This window comes from Lates calcarifer, linkage group LG21 (genome assembly GCF_001640805.2).
Source record: "Lates calcarifer isolate ASB-BC8 linkage group LG21, TLL_Latcal_v3, whole genome shotgun sequence".
NCBI lineage: Eukaryota > Metazoa > Chordata > Actinopteri > Centropomidae > Lates > Lates calcarifer.
Window position 1 is genome coordinate 21,605,272 of NC_066853.1, and position 16,055 is coordinate 21,621,326.

Here is a 16,055-nt window from a genome sequence, read left to right on the forward strand (position 1 = left end):
TGTAAAAATAGCACAGCTACATTTATAGCCACACTAGCATCAATGTGAGGTTGTAACACTCATTTCACATCAGAAAAGAAAATTGTTGTATGGATAAAAGATGGAGACAACTTTTGCTCTTTATTGATGTTATGGCAAAACTGCAATGTTTAGCCTGAGGATGACGCCAGAGGAAAGGCAATGTTTATTCATTTTAGCTTCTCGACCATGGCAGATAAAAAAAAAATTACTGAAAACAGAGTTGTAACTGGTTGATCATGTATCAACTTTATTTAAATACTCTGACAACCTCGCCTACAGTGTACAGTTAGAAAACGCCACTCCTCCAAAGACAGGATACTGGTCAAATTTACATAGCAAGAGAAAAACAAATTTACAAAACAACAAAGCCATAAGGGAACAAATGAACAATAAATTTCACACTTGCTATAGCAGACACTCGGCCTTCTGACAGGCTTTTTGATGGCCTGGCAGGAGGGAGCCAATGGTGAATCTTTTGTTAGTTTGAGTCTTTATACACAAAACCAAATAAAAAAATATTACTTTCTCCTCTCTTCACGCTGTTACAGGCTGCCTGCATCCCACTGAGGTGAGTGGTACTTTCATATTTCCTGACATATAAAATGATTCAGTTCAGAAATGACAAGTGAGGAAGTATATTTACCCAAGTATAAAAAAATAAATTAAAATGATCAACATTTATAGACAAGACAATCAACAACAATTCTGACAGCTGTTGTACAATCTTAACCTTCTGGAAGTCAACAATTTCTATAAGCTCCACCACAGTGACCCCACATTTAAAGATTTTTCAAACAAGCCTGGCAATGAAATCTCTGGCTTACTAGGCGAAGAAGGAACACATACAGGAACACTTGTCCTCACCCTGATTCAGATGCAGCACTCACTTCTGACTTCAACTGTTGGTATAAGGTATGGACTAGTCAGGGAGGTTCTGGATTTAAAGTTTTAACACTATGAAGTGTGCACTTTTACTACTGTAAGCCTGAGCATGTTCAGTTTGTGTTGAATGTTTTTTTTTAACATGTTCTCTTTATGGAGAGCTCAGACTGACAGTAGAGGGAGCACCTAAACATATCAATGCAAGATTTATGCATTAATTGAATTTTAGGTCCAAGTCTAGTTTATGATTGTCACACTGCCACCAACCACTAGAGCCATACTTGTAAATGGATGCTGTAAGGCTACACATTTTTCCATCCTCAGAAATCTGCAGTTATGCCCTGTAGGATTTCTTTCCATTCTTAACAAAACATTAAGACAAAATAACTAAACGCTAAAATCTAGATGGATTTTCAATCAGTGAGTCAAAGTGTCCTACTCTGACCAAGGCTGAGCCTTTGGGAAACATCATCTTTTCAGCAGAAAAAAAAAAGAAACTTGTCCCTGCAACACCACTAATTCTATGGCTAATCATCAGCCAGCTAAAATGTGCCACTAGAGAGGGACGTGATGCCTGTGTCATTAGTCTGAGCAGCAAAATCTCTTCTCCACGTCTGCTGCCTTAAAGCTGTAGAGGCTTTTGTTAGTGAAGTACTCTCAATTTTCACAGACTGATAAAATGTTAACTTGAAAGTCGTTTCTCCATTTACCAACAAAGGGAAATTTTTAGTAAATTGGGGAAAAGGAACAGTGGTGTAGTGGTGTAGAGGCAGTACTGAAAGGTCACAGGTCAATTCCTGTGACAGCAAAAATTACCTGTTTTGGGTAAGAGCTAAATACCTGAAATGAAACCGTGTATGAACACCTAGAGGAGCTGCAGACATTAAAAATATTAATACAACCCTCAGAGGACACAAAAAGAAGTAGAAAAATAAATACTCAAAAAAATCAAGCAGAATATAGATTTAAGTTTAGATATTTGCAAGTGTTTCTACAGAAAATGTGACATGGAGAGTCATAATGACACAATGTATGCCTTTGTTTGACAAACTAAAGTTTCTAAAAATAACAACAATGAATGCAAAGGCAGGGTTTAGAGGGCAATATGTTATGGATGGGCAACAAGGCTAAAGGAGTTGCCTCAGTGCTGTTTTTATTCACGTATTTTGTTGTGAAAATGTGAGAAAAGAAATGTATTTGTTCACCTGTTGCCAAGAGCTCTGCCAACTTTAACTGCCCCAAAACATAGACAAACACATCAAACAGTTTACAAAAAATGCAGCTGAAAGAATGAAATGCAGGGAATAATGAAACAACGCGAATATAAATGTTTTTGCTGCTGTCTGAATAACTGTTTTCACTAAGCATTGAGATGAGAATACATTTATTTATACATCAATAACTTTGTTTAAAATAGAGATTTAGAGATTTAATTTTTAAACCCCTCCCATATCCCAAGAGTTTCTTTTATAGAATCTGAATCTCTGAATCTGAATGCAACACTGCGTGTTTGTATGTCTGTGTGTGCATGAAACATCAGTTTGTTCACCACATTTGTCTTAACCAGTCTTACAGGCAGTTGCCTCAGTGCGCTTTCCTCTTGTCCTCTTCACTAATCTGCTCAGTGTCCAACAATGATAAAACAATCCAACGGCCAACCATGATAGGCTTCGTGGTCAGGGGGTCACTGACAGAAGGGTGAGGCCGTGGGGTCAAAGCCTTTGAAAACGTCCTTCAGTGAGGCGTTGTCCTGCTCTGTGGCCGCCTGGTCAGGCTGTGCCGGGCTGTTTCCTCCAAAGGGGCTGTTTGTCCCACCAGGCTTGGTCGCCTGCTTCACCACGCCAAATAGAGAGGACACTGGCAGGTTGTGGATGCCTGCAGGCCCCTGGTCTGCAGTGGCTCCAGGAGCACCCTGACCTCCAGCTGCAGCTGTCCCTGCAGCGGGTCCTCCCTGGGCCGTGGAGTTAGGCGAGGGTGCAGGCTTGGGCCGGGGCCTGTTATAGCTGTTGTATCGATCCGTCCCTTGCTCTCCACTTTTCTCTGACTCAGGTTGGTCCAACGCAGACTTCCGAACAAACAGGGGCTCCTTGGACTTGGGTTTACCCGCTGTGGGTTCACTGGGTTTGGACTCTGTGCTGGCTGAGTTGGGGGAGTTGTTAGAGCCACTGCTGGTACCAGGGCTGCCTGGTTTGTTAGTCCGTGGGTCATACAGACTGATGCTGCTCAGCACGCTGGCTCCCCCTGGTGCCCCAGCCCCAACACTGCGCCCTGCCCCACCTGAGGAGAGCAGCCTTGGGTCATAGGGGGCGATGGTAGGAGGGGAGGAGCTAGATGTTGTTGCTGGAGATGTAGAGGGGACAGGAGGAGGTGTGGGTTCTGATGGCTGCTTCAGTGCTGACTTCTGTGGCTGGAGACGGGGGTCTGTGGGGCCTTTACGGGCCATACGAGGATCAGCAGGCTTTTCTGCAGGTGTGGGAGTCATGGCAGGAGATGAGCTCAGCAGCGACATAGGGGCAGCAGGGGTGGGTAAGAGAGGAGGGGAGGGGGTCTGGGACGGGCTGGAATTGACCGTTTTCAAGATGCGAGACAGCAGCTCAAAGTCTGGGAGGGAGGAGGTGGAGGAGGAGGGAGCAGGCGGGTCCATGGAAGCAGGAGTCTGTACAGGAGGAGTCTGTGAGTGAGGGAGCGATGTGTGGTGCTGCTGCTGAGTGCGGGACAGACGTGGGTCTAGAGAGGACACAGGGGGGATGCCTGGTGGGAGTGGAAGCAGGTCTTGCTTGGGGATTGGGAGTGGAAGGAGATCTTCGGGTGACCAGGTGATGGTTTTGGCAAATGCCGGCATGTGGAGAACAATATCCTTCTTGATGTGGCTGAACTGTTGCAGCTGACAGCGTGGGTCCCTCAGAGCCATGCCCATGAGTGGGTCCAGAGGAATTGGTACTGGCTTGTCCCGTAAAACTCGCTCTGTCTCCTCCTCATCCACTGCCGGCGTTGTAAGTGGTGGGGGCTTGTAGACCAGAGGAGGTTCTGGTTTAGCAGCGGGAGGCGAGAGGGAGGTGGATCCAGCTGAGGCAGCAGCTGCTAGTCGGGCTAACCTTGGGTCTGCAGGCGGTCCGGAGGAAGATGGAGCAGGCATGGAGTGGGTGGAGTCGGAGATCTGAGTTGACTCTGCAGCACGTGCCAGGCGTGGATCTCGAACCAAGCGGGGGTCTGCTGGGCGAGCTGGAGGGTTGGCGGGGGAGGCCTTCTGCAGGCGAGGGTCGCTCGGGGGGCCGTCAGACTTTTGAGGAGCCTGGGTCTGCTGACGGAGCGTCTTCAAGATTGAGGTCACACTACCACCGCCATCCTCATCCTCACTGGAATACCAGTTCCCTGAATCACCTAGGAAAGGATGATTGACATGGGTGTTAGTCATAGCTTGTTAGAAAAAACACATAACAACACATTTGATTAACCTTGAAGCAATCTTTTATATAACTCATATTTGAGTTTTCTGTTGACTGTTGGGAAGATTGTAAAGAGTTAGATGGAGAGTGTAAAACTTTTGAATGTTATCACTGCCACATTGTGCACACTTGTAAAGGACATAGTAACAGTAGTGGAATATATATTTTGCTTGGGGTCCCTTTAAAAAGATTAAAGCACTCATGTAGCTTATTCTGTTGACAGTCGCATATCTGTGCATGATTACTGTGAACTAAGCCATTAAACATTTGATATAAAAACTGGTCTACAACTTTATGAAATGTGCAGACATGATACTTGTGCAGATGCTTTTCCTCTACCTTCAGTGTCTCTACTCTTCTCTGCGCCTCCCTCGGCCATCCTGCGAGCTCTTTCCTCTTCCTCCTGCTGCTTCTGTTGGATCCTCATGAACAGGACACGCTGAGCTGGAGGCAGGAAGTCAGGAACAGAAATACCTCCCTGATTGGCTGACGCTCCATTAGCAGAGCCTTCTTGACCACCTGACTGAAATTTCCCTGCCCCTCCTCTTTCATCCATGCCAGCAAAACCCTGATAGTTGTCACCTGAGAGGGAACAGCGAGTGTACTGATCAGTACAAAAACAGTAACTTTGCTACTACACATTAAAAATGTTGTGTACCACTCATTCAAAAATAACTACTCTTTAATTTTGAGTTACTCACCTTCTTGTACCACTCCCTCCATGTTCATACCCTCCTGCTGATTGAAGAAATTATTAAAGAAGTTTCCTCCACCCTGAGCGGGACCTGGGGGCATAGGACCTCCATGTGGGGGGCCATCACCAGGTGCAAATCCTCCCATCATGGGTGGTCCACCAGGGCCCATGTTGGGGGGCCCTTGGTTCATCCCGAGATTGGGGCCCATGTTCTGCATGTCAGGGGACATCATGCCTGGAGGGGCAGGAAAACGAGTAGGGGTGGCTCCAGGGGCCCCTTGGGGTCCAGGTGCTGCAGTCTGACCCTGGCTGCCACTGGGAGTCTGGCTTCTGATACAAGGGGGAGAGCAGGGAACCAGGAATAGTGACATTTGTTCATTATTAATGATTAGAGGGAACATGGTGGGTCTAAAAGGGACTTCTCTCTTGCTATTACTGTTATCTCTAAACTTGTGCTAAATCAACAGGAGAAATCAAATATCAAACCATATCCATCTAATTCGGGTCTATAATAAGAAAATGATTAACATGGGTGTGTTAAGGCTTAGTACTATCACCCTACATCACAGCTATCTTTAATATTTACAGGTGTAAATATTCAATATTCCAAGGACAAAGTCTCTGTGGAGCATTCCTTTAGTAGTCTACAAACAAGAACTTGGATCTTATTTGATCTCACGCTAGATGAGATCACCAGCTGCATTTTCTACAACTGTAAATTAAAAAGATTCTCTTTTATTCTCAATGTTTGTTTTCTGATCTCTTACCTGACGGCCAGTTTCTGAGCCAGCTGTCCTGTCGGCTGAACTTTAATCTCGAACAATGAAGGGATTTTCTTCCCAGCACCACCTCCCCCTCCTGGACAAGGAGGAGGGGGCCCCATGTGGGGAGGAGGGCCACTGGGATTTGGAGGCCCACCTTGGAAGGGACTTCCATCAGGGCCATGGATAGGGGGACCGGCACAAGGATTAGGCCCGGGAACAGGCCCTGGTCCTGGGGGTCCTTTGTTGGCCATGGGCCCCTGGTTGGGGCCAGGAAGACCCCCAAAGTCACCCAAAACAGGCCCACCAAAATCCCCAGGCCCTGCGTTGGTGTCTACAGGAACAGGCCGAGGAGGGGTCGGGAGGAGGCCAACTCCAGGAGGGGGTTTGGGGAGAGGGTTGATCCCCTGCTTCTTCAGTTCCTCCACCTCCTTCTCATCCTCAGCTCCAGCCTCGGCATCCTCTGCCAGCATCTAGAAAACCAGGTCACAGAAAAATCCACTGATAAGTTTAATTGCAATGTTTTCTAAAGGCATTTATGAAAACACATACGGTTTCTGAGTGTAGCTAACAAAGACAAACTTCACTTTATTGTAAGACTTAAAAGGACTCTTAAAAACATATTTTTCAGACTTTTTAAATAGCTACCAGGTTCACAGAAAGTGGATGAGTGAATTTATTTGACAGTTGTGAGTCAGGAAACAAGGTCAGAAAGAGAGGGATACATAACCTGCAACAATGGTCCCCAGCAGGGAATCAAACCCTAGATGTTACAGTTAAATGTAATATGCCTTAAACATTAGGCCACTAGACATCCAAGGATCCTACCTTGTTGAGTAGCTCCTGAGTGTCGTCATTGAGGGCTTCATGTGAAAACATGCACTCATCACCATTGACACAGTTACCTGTGGTGTGGAACAGCTTACAGGGGAATTCACGTAGAAAGGAAGTCAAGGAGAAACACTCAAAAAGATTCATGCAAACTTAACTTATTTCAATAAAGTGAAACTTTAACAATATAACTTTAACACTGGTTAAAAATGTCAGCTTTACTGTTCAGAGAAAATTTTCATTTGACTGGATGCACAAGCACTCATCAATTTACCCAGAATACCTTTACACTAATAGAGTATGTCTGTGTGGTGAATAGTAAAGGATATCATGCATGTAAGGACAGTGGTCGGCTCGGGCACAGAATCCAGTTATGTAGAACTTGCACAGCTCCTTCTTCTTAGGCAACTCAATATCATGACTGAAGTTGCAGTGGTCCCCCTGGTGGTTAAAAAAAGAGCCATAATGAGATCGATGTATCTGAGGGCTCACGACTAAGAAATTTGAGAAACGAGTCTAGTGATAACTTATAGACCAGGAAGGCTAAAATAAACAATAATGTGTTAAACATTTTCCTGTGTTTCGTCATCTTACCCAGGTACATCTCCCCTCAATGTAGTATTTGCAGATGGCTTTTCCTTTCTTATCCTGATGTTTTTCATTCTGATTCCTCCTCCCCAGTCCTGGACCATCACCTCCATCCTAACACACACAAAACCCCAACACATACACATTTATATTAACCTACATCAGATTATATGATTTGTTTCAAATTAAGTGTCAGGACACTTTGGCCCGATCTAATAACAACTACAAAAGCCTTACCCCATTGTCCATGTCTCCGTTGTTGTCATCATCATTCATCATGTCACCTCTTCCTCTCCCCCTGTTTCGACCCTTTCCTCCTCTGATCATACCCCGCCCTCCTTTACCTCTGCCTCGCCCACGGCCCCCTTTACCTCCTGAAATTAAAGACAGAGTGAGAGTGAGTGAATGTTTGGGCAACACAGATAGTCAGCAATATTGGACAAAGGTGTGACCCTGTGCATTGCTATCGCAATACATGCTTCCTCTAAAAGATGAAAAAACACACACACACAAACTGTGAGATCTGAACTCACCTCTGCCTCTGTCTTTGGACTTCTTGTACTGATTGAGTTCTTTTGAGTAGTCATCGTAGTCATCATCCCCCATGTTGTCATAGTCATCATCTCCATACTGTAAGGACAGATTTAACATGTATCATGTCATGAGTGTCACTTCACTCTTCACAATATATAACTACATCATCAGCATCAGCTTGGAACAAGATGTAAAGCAGCTTTTTTCCTGAATTCCAAATATCTTTTAAGCAAGACTAAAAGTTCTGAGAAAGGAGCTGGGTGTTAGTGTGGTGTAGAAAGTTATGTTATGTTAAAAGTCATTTAACTCAATAATTGGTCTAAAGTAATAAGTTATATTCTTAGGTTGGTTTGTATTGGGAAATGAGAACGCAGTAATAGTATTAGGTGATGACCCAAAGTATCTGACAGGTTTAATTAGAGAATTATTCCAATAGCAAGAAAATAATCACTTTTCCTATAAAGACCACCCAAGCCCATTGGTGGTCTTCATAGGAAAATTTGTCCGTGCTGAACAGCGAGTGTTGGTAATTGTTTGCTTGAATGCTTCCATGTAAAATATATTTTAACGACTGTGTGTAAATACACAAAACACAGCACACAACACAGCATAAGAACTTGTTCACTGGATTTTGTCCAAAGCAAATACACTATGTGCTTCATTCAGAGCTTTAACCTCACCTCCATGTCGTCTCCATAGCCATCTCCATCATCATTGTCTCCTCCCATCTTTCCTCCTCCACCTCGGCCTCCTCTCCCTCTGCCTCCTCCCCTACCCCTCCTCCCTCCTCTCATTCCTCCACGGCCTCGCTGGCTTTTCATACGACCTTTACCCCCTGCAGAGGCACAGAGACAAAGAGAGAAATGAAACGAGAGTAAGCCACAGAGGCATGAGAGAATGTCAGTGTCTTATCTATTGAATTTGGATTGATAAGAAAGTTTTGGCAAATAAGCTCCATTGTCTGACCACAACTGTGCAAATGAACCTGTGTCACAAATCCAAGAACCTGGTGATGAATACACTACTGAACTTTTGTCACACAGTGGCACATTATTTTAAAATTCAGATTATTTTCCTAGAGGTCAGTGAAAACTTTTAGTACATTTTTTTATACTAACTGTTGTCTGGTGTATCCCAGTTAAGGCATTTTAGCCACTGCGTTTAGACTCAAAGCTGGACAAACATTTAGCAAAATATAATAACAGCATAATATGTGGCACAACACATCTAATTTTCAGTTTCAACATTTTTAACCAAACTGTCATGGACGTACCCCGTCCGCCACGGCCACCTCCCACTTCCTTGGCCTTGCGGTACTGGTTGAGCTCCTTGGTAAAGTCGTCGTAGTCTTCATCCCCCATGTCCTCGTCCTCCTCTCCCTCGTAGTTATCATCCTCATAGTCATCGTAGCCTCCATAGCTCTGCTTGTCCATCTTCATGTAGCTGCCCTTCTTTGAGCCACCATAGCCTCCATGAGACTAGAGATGGGTAAATGTATTAGGTGATTTTTTTTTTTTTTTACTGATAAGTCTGAGTATTGAAATAATTTACTTCAATAATTTTATCTAGATAAAACTGTCAAGCTTTTAATGTAAGTGGCAGTGTTTGTTTTTTACACTTACAGTTGGGGGGTACTGAGGACTGTACTCTCTATACTTCCTCTTCTCACTGGGACTGTAGTCGGACTCATCACTGTAGTCTGAGTGGTCGTCATCAGAGGATGCATGACGCTGGAGGAGAGGGAGAGAAACGCAGAGATATACAGAGGAGATTTAAGACACAGACACAGGTCCATATATTTTAGATGAAGAAGGGAGCAGGGAACTGGAAAGGTGGTTTTTTTTAGTTCTGTAGTTGTCAACAATCTTACTTTGTGTTTGGATTTACGTTTCTTCTTGGACCTCCTCTTCTCCCTCTCTCGCTCTTTCTTTCTCTTCCTCTTGCGACGGTGGGATCTCTCGTCATTAGAGTCACTGCTGGGGTGGCGTTCTCGACTCCGGCGAGGCCTCTCGCCAGCCCCCTCCCCTCCTGCCTCACCTCCTCCGCCTGCTTCATCACCCCCATCTCCACCTCCGCCTGCTGCAGATGCACCTCCGCCTATCTCCTCCTCCTCTATTTCTCCCCCGTCATCTTCCAGTTCGCCCTCCTCCAGCTCTCCATCCTCTGGCCTGTATTGGGAAAGAATGCACATGGAGAGATGTTATATATCTCATCTTCTCGTGGGCTGTGCTTTACTCACCAGTCACCTCTAAAGTTTTGTAAATTTAACAATGCATAATAAAATAATAAAACCACTGGGAAAAAAAACACAATACCAACATTTGGTGGTTTGTTTCCAGTGTACACAAATAAATCAAGAGGGAAAACAAGTACAGAGGTTTAGTAAAGTTGAAAAAATGTAACATCAGACATTAAGTCTATTGTTTATTGGTCAATAATTTCCCTAGCATTAGCATCACAGGTTTTGCTGTTTTATGAGTCTTTAGGTGAGCAAATATATTTTCTTAGGATGAATCAAGAAACATCTCAGCATTTAACGATTGACTGAGTCCCTGATGTATAATTCACGTTGCAACAAATTGTTCATGTTGGTAATATTGGAAAAATAATGTTAAATACTAGTTTATAATTTTAATACTAAAATAAATAAAATAAAATAAAAATTAATGGCGATCTGTGATCCACTTGGATTTTTGAATTTTATCCTTGTATTGTTTTTAGTCATAGATGTTTATAATATTGAAGCACACCATAGGACTGTACTGAGACCACCTGTCACACTGTTGGAGGGTCAAATGTTCATATGATTTGTGAGCTACAAATAATGATCCATGTTGAATGGGACACAAAATGCAAGACTGTATTTTTGTGTGCACCTGTGATTCTGCCAGGTGTATTTACACAGGGCCTATATTGCTCACAGATGTTTGCCTGTTTAAACTACAGGTCCAAAAATGTTACACAGATGCCACTACTTCTCACATGCACGCCCTCAAAAGTGTACATAAAAAACACCTATAGTGAGCCAAGGAATCATCATGTAACCCAGGTGAAGCCTGTAGTAAAATACCGAGCACTACTGTGAAGCACTTTCTGCATGCACTGAGTGGAATATAATTTCATGATAATTCAAAAACATTAAAATCAACTGCAGGTTCAAAAACACAAACTCCACTACAGTGTGGTTATATTTTTTGCCTTCAGTTTAGGCTACACACCTGATTATCAGTGTTATCAGCCAAACAAGCTTAAAATACACAAAACTGCCACATGCCACTGGTTCTTGTGCATTCAATGCATAGAAACCTATTCAATACAAATATTTAAAATGTGTCTTTTGTATTTAACCAAACCATATGAATGCCATGGCAATTTATTTTTCTGTCTCTGCAAGCCATCAAAGGTCTAGACAAGCGTTTTATGTAGTTTTGTGTTCCTCTCTGAAAGGGTGTGAATATGCTACTCATCCAGCAGAAACTGTGCTAGATGGATTTTGGAGAGTACACATACACACATAAAAGGTCAGACCCCTAAAATGCCCAAGGCTGAGGTAATCCCAATTCTGCTACACCAACCTGAGGGACAGACAAAGAACTACTGGTGCTCTGACACAGTGGTCAACTGATGGGGAAGGACCCTAACATGTAACAATGTATGCAAACCATGAGATCCTGGTTGACATGGATCACATGCAAGCCTCCTCCTGCAGCTAGTGGTGGCTGTGGGGGGGTGGGGTTAAAAGCAGGCAACATAGAATGCTAAGCCTGAAAGCAATAAAAATTTGGACTAAAAAAATGAAACATATCCAGTTTGGGAAAATGTTTTACGCTGACATTAATCCAAGTTCCAAAAGCATGTTTAAAAAAAAGCAAGGTTTTACATTCAAACAGATAAAATTACTGCCGTTACAAGCCTCAACTGTCTTTTCCTTTCCTTCCAACCACCATGTCCCCAAAAGGTGAGGAGGTGGTGACAAGTTGTGCCAATTTTATCCAAGAACAAGACCACACAACCAACTACTGAATATATTTTCTTACCATAGCCAGACTGGTCTTTGATACAAGGACATGGTGTGATTTATGGCATAGGCTTGAACAGGGGGTCAAATTTTAGTAACAATAAAGAAACAAAGTATTAATCTCTACCTATTTGGGTGACTAGGTCCGGGCTTCTCCACAAAGGCCCACACACATAGTAGAGACACAAGCACTGTCTGCAGCAGTGCTGGGAATGAGGCCTGAGGCCAGAGTGATGTGAACAGGATTCACTGATAGGAAAACTGCTCAACAACATTTGATTACTCAAAGACAGGTTTTGGAGCACACAGTAAACCGAGACAACACAGGTGGTTGCCTCAGTCGACCTGCTTTGAGGCAAAATGTCAGCTGCACTGTATGTGTACACTGCACTGCACCACATCCTTAGCATACCAGCTTCCTCTGGAGAGAGCTCAATAATCAGCCATAATGATCTATGTTTTGTCTCTGTGTTTCACAAAAAATGCTCAGCAACACAGCAATGAACATTTTCCATGATCAATAAAGAAACAAAGCTACCAGCGAATGCTAGTCATGAGCTAACTTCATCACTGGAAGACAAAAATGAAAACTGATGCTGGGTACACAACTTTGCATTTTCTGACAGAAAATACAAATTTGGTAAACACATCATATTTTAGACATATCAATGGCTGTTAACATTTTTTTCCTAATCTGAAACCACTACATAGACTGAAACTATTGTTACTTCAAGAAGTAAACTGGATAACATTGCTGAGTAAAGCCCAGAGAATATTTTCTTGATTCAGTCGCTCCAGATCTGAGGGAGTTCTGGGTTTTGTACAGTGAAGTTATCCAGATAATTTAGTTAGCCTGTTTTAAACAGGCCCTTGGTATAAAGCCTAAGTTGCTCCATGTACAAAATACTGCTGCTATTTGTTATAGAAAACAATCCAGCACAAACAGCAAAATCTGCCTTCGTATTTGAGATCTTTTGCTCTGGAATGAAAGCCAGAATGAAATCCAAAACTTGCTGGGCTATCACTGACAACAGCTTACCAGTTACTTAAAGCATCATCACTCTGCCATTCTATGCAATTGAGCTCAGAAAATATCAATAAGTAAAGGTTATTTAGTATTTTTGGCCAATAATGGCTCAGTGCAAACGCTCACTATCAGATACCAACAACCCTAGAGTGATTTCCTCAAAATAATTAAACACTGAAACTGTTTGTCAACTTTTTATCATCCCACCTCTCAAATACTTAATACAAATACAGCTAAACTCTAACATGTTCTTTGTTCTGCACAAGCTATCAGCCTTGAATCCAAACATCACAGACTCAGAGTATCATCTCAACAGCCAAGTCACTGCTCTACCTCACTGTTGGCACATGATACGAGGCTGACCTGTTATTAACCTGTCAGAGCCAGGCACAAGGAAAACTCTCCTCACACTGGGTCTACCATAGGACAGGGATTTGGCTGCATTATGGAACCAGGTTGTTGTGAATAGGGAGTGGCAGGGATTCATTACGGGCAGAGGCTGGTGGCCTCTGGCCTGTCAAGATACTATACACAGCAGATGCCAACAATGTGCCAGACCGGAGAAACACTTAAAGTGCAATCTAACCCAACTAGACTTCTATCTGCTCAGTCAAGAAATTAACAGGTAGGGTCAGTGTAAACCTAAGTTACCTGCACAAACATGGGCTTCACATACCTGTAGAGTGGAAAAACGTATTTACTAAGTGAGTTATTGATTAGACCCCTCACAAGTATCAATGTACTGCTGACATTAAGTGCACTAAAGTCCAGGTCAGTGCAGTGTTTATCATCCATCTAAACTATGATAAACAAGCTTCCATTTATATCCATCAACAGCGTACCAAACTGTGAAATCTCTGAACACACCATACGAGCAGGTAAAGGTTACTGAAGTTCTCAAAGTTCAGCAGAGCACAAGATTATTCTCATATCCTAAGGATAAGTGAATCAAAGGATTTACCATGCATTATGGTACATTATTAGCTCAATGGATGAGTCAATAACTTAATAAATTCTATTAGCAAAGGGCCACGATTAAAATGGGGAATACTTACTGTGACAGGTTTTCTTCACATTTTGCACTCAAAACCATTGAAAAAGTTTTTCCTAGCCTTTTAGGGACACTAGTGGGGTTTGTGGGACATGGAACTGGGGCCAACTGGGTAACATACAGCAAATTTGCCAACTGGGGACTGTGGAAAAAGGGAACTTTGTGTTAGACTTGAAACACTTCTGGGATGCTTTGCAGACGTTGTACACATTTTGGGGGCTTTTGTGGGTGTTTGGGACGAGTCTGTGTGGGCACGACTGTGAATAAAAGTGATGTTAGACAAGTATACATGACCAACAAACAGCACAAACGCGTTTAAAAGGCTAGCTTCTGTAGGTTTACAGGCTTCAAAAACTGTTTAGTCGATACCTTTTTTTTTTTTTTTTTTTTAAATCTATATTTTGAAGATACGTAACATTTAAGACTTGAAGAGAAGAAACACCAATAAACTAAGGGTGTTGAGGAGCTGAAATACTTTCTCTTAGGTGTGTTACATGGGTAGAGAGACGACGACAAGAACATTTTACAAGTGCGTAGACTTAAGCAAGCAAGGAGTTGCTTCGCATTGGAAATACGTAGAAGTCAAATGGACAAATAGTTTGAACGAATTAATAGATCATTTAATGGCCCGTACTGACCTGAGAGTGTTAGTTAACGCTATATTTAATTCAACAATGCAGCGAGTGGAAACTCCAATGATTAGAAAATTATCATTGTCAAAAACCATTAGCCATTAGCTTAGCCTCCCTCTCTGTAGCGAGCTGTATTCGTTGGTCACATTAGCTTACGAGCTAATGTTGCTAAGTTAGCCTGAAAATAGGCCCACCGATAGCAAAAGACAATCGTTTGGATCTGCTGCACCTGCAGCATTAAAGTAATTGTCACCACACACACAAATGAATTAACATTAATTAGTGATTTAACGGTTCTTAAAAATGGGCATGTAATTATCCGATGCTTTATAATCGTTGAATTGGCGAGTGTGGTGGTGAAGTATAATTGATCAGCTGTTTCGATCTCGTCTTTTTTCCTTCTGACAAGTTGGCTTGAGTCGATTGACCGTTGAGTATGATAACGTAATAAAAGACAGGGAATAACGTTATCCCAGGTGCTATTTGGCCTCCCAGTTGGCGTTGTCGTGTCAACATGGCGTTCTTTACCTCTGTACTCGTTTTCCAGAAAAGGCGAATTTAATCCCTCTGACAGAAAAAAAAGAAAAAGAAACCCCGGGCTTTTTGTGTAAAAGCACAGGACAAATAAATAATTTCATTTAAATATGATTGTAGAATTACTCGACCTTTCGTCAGTCAGGAGACTGTTGTGTTCGTGGTTGGTAGTTGGGGAGTTTGGATGGACAGTCATGCTTTCCACAGCCATTTCCTCTAGCTACATTGAGGTGCAAAAAATTACAACTCGACACTGGAATCTACTGGCTTATGCGTCACTTCACTATGATCTACTTGTTTTTGATTTTAGGAAGTTTCAGTTCATAGTAGGCAATTCTCCACTACAGTTGTAATAGAAATATGATGAAATTGAGTCCTGACGTTCTCCGTCCTACTGTAGCGATGTGAAATGACGACTGATGAACCTAAAATGGCCGACTGTCTTCTCCAAAGAGAAAAGAGGCGGGTTTCTCCGAGAGTGACATCATGACGAATAACGTTCTTGTACGCGTTTCACGGAAATTACCGAATGTGAGGAGTAGAGGGCTAAATCAGGCCCCGAGTTTGACTCGCAGGTATAGAGCGTTTAAACGTTTAAACATTTTCAGCATAATTAGGCGTTAATGTTCGTGTTGTCGAGCGTGTGATCTTCTGTACGCAAAAATAGGTAGACTGAGCAGCTATAACAGAGCTAAGCAAAATTTTTGTCAGGCCAGAGAAAGAGCCTATGCAGAATGGGGCTACACTGAGATAAAATATGTAGAGATTTGATGTGTGTAGAATCTCTGAAAGTTGTAATTCTTTATAGAATTTACATCACACAGGTACAAAATCAACTGATAAGTAAAAGACCCACATTGTTTCAATTTTGGGTAATAATGAACTCATTAGTACCCAATAATTAGTAAGTGCATTACTGGATAATAATGTGTGGGTTTTTTTGTTTTTGTTTGTTTGTTTGTTTTGTTTTGTTTACTTATTACTTTACATTATGTTTTAAATGTGCACTATTCAGTACTACAGCTGTTGTTTATTT

The 16,055-nt window shown here is 42.5% G+C and overlaps 1 protein-coding gene across 3 annotated transcripts; it reads right to left on the minus strand.

The window, feature by feature from the left end:
• Positions 1-241: 241 nt before the first annotated feature.
• On the minus strand, positions 242-15,475 carry zc3h4 (zinc finger CCCH-type containing 4). Of its 3 annotated transcripts, none has more exons than XM_018665545.2 (15): positions 15,151-15,475; positions 13,858-13,995; positions 9,628-9,925; positions 9,380-9,487; positions 9,031-9,235; positions 8,438-8,592; positions 7,757-7,853; positions 7,461-7,597; positions 7,230-7,337; positions 6,965-7,076; positions 6,633-6,742; positions 5,811-6,277; positions 5,051-5,370; positions 4,689-4,931; positions 242-4,284 (listed from the first exon to the last, which is right to left on the minus strand). In XM_018665545.2, the coding sequence occupies exons 1-15, from the start codon at positions 15,228-15,230 to the stop codon at positions 2,588-2,590; spliced, it is 4,275 nt and encodes a 1,424-aa protein (XP_018521061.2). In that variant the 5' UTR covers positions 15,231-15,475; the 3' UTR covers positions 242-2,587. The 3 variants fall into 3 exon arrangements, with proteins under 3 accessions (XP_018521061.2, XP_018521062.1, XP_018521063.1); XM_018665546.2 differs by having other exon boundaries at positions 5,051-5,373; XM_018665547.2 differs by lacking the exon at positions 13,858-13,995 and having other exon boundaries at positions 5,051-5,373; positions 15,151-15,473.
• Positions 15,476-16,055: the final 580 nt, after the last annotated feature.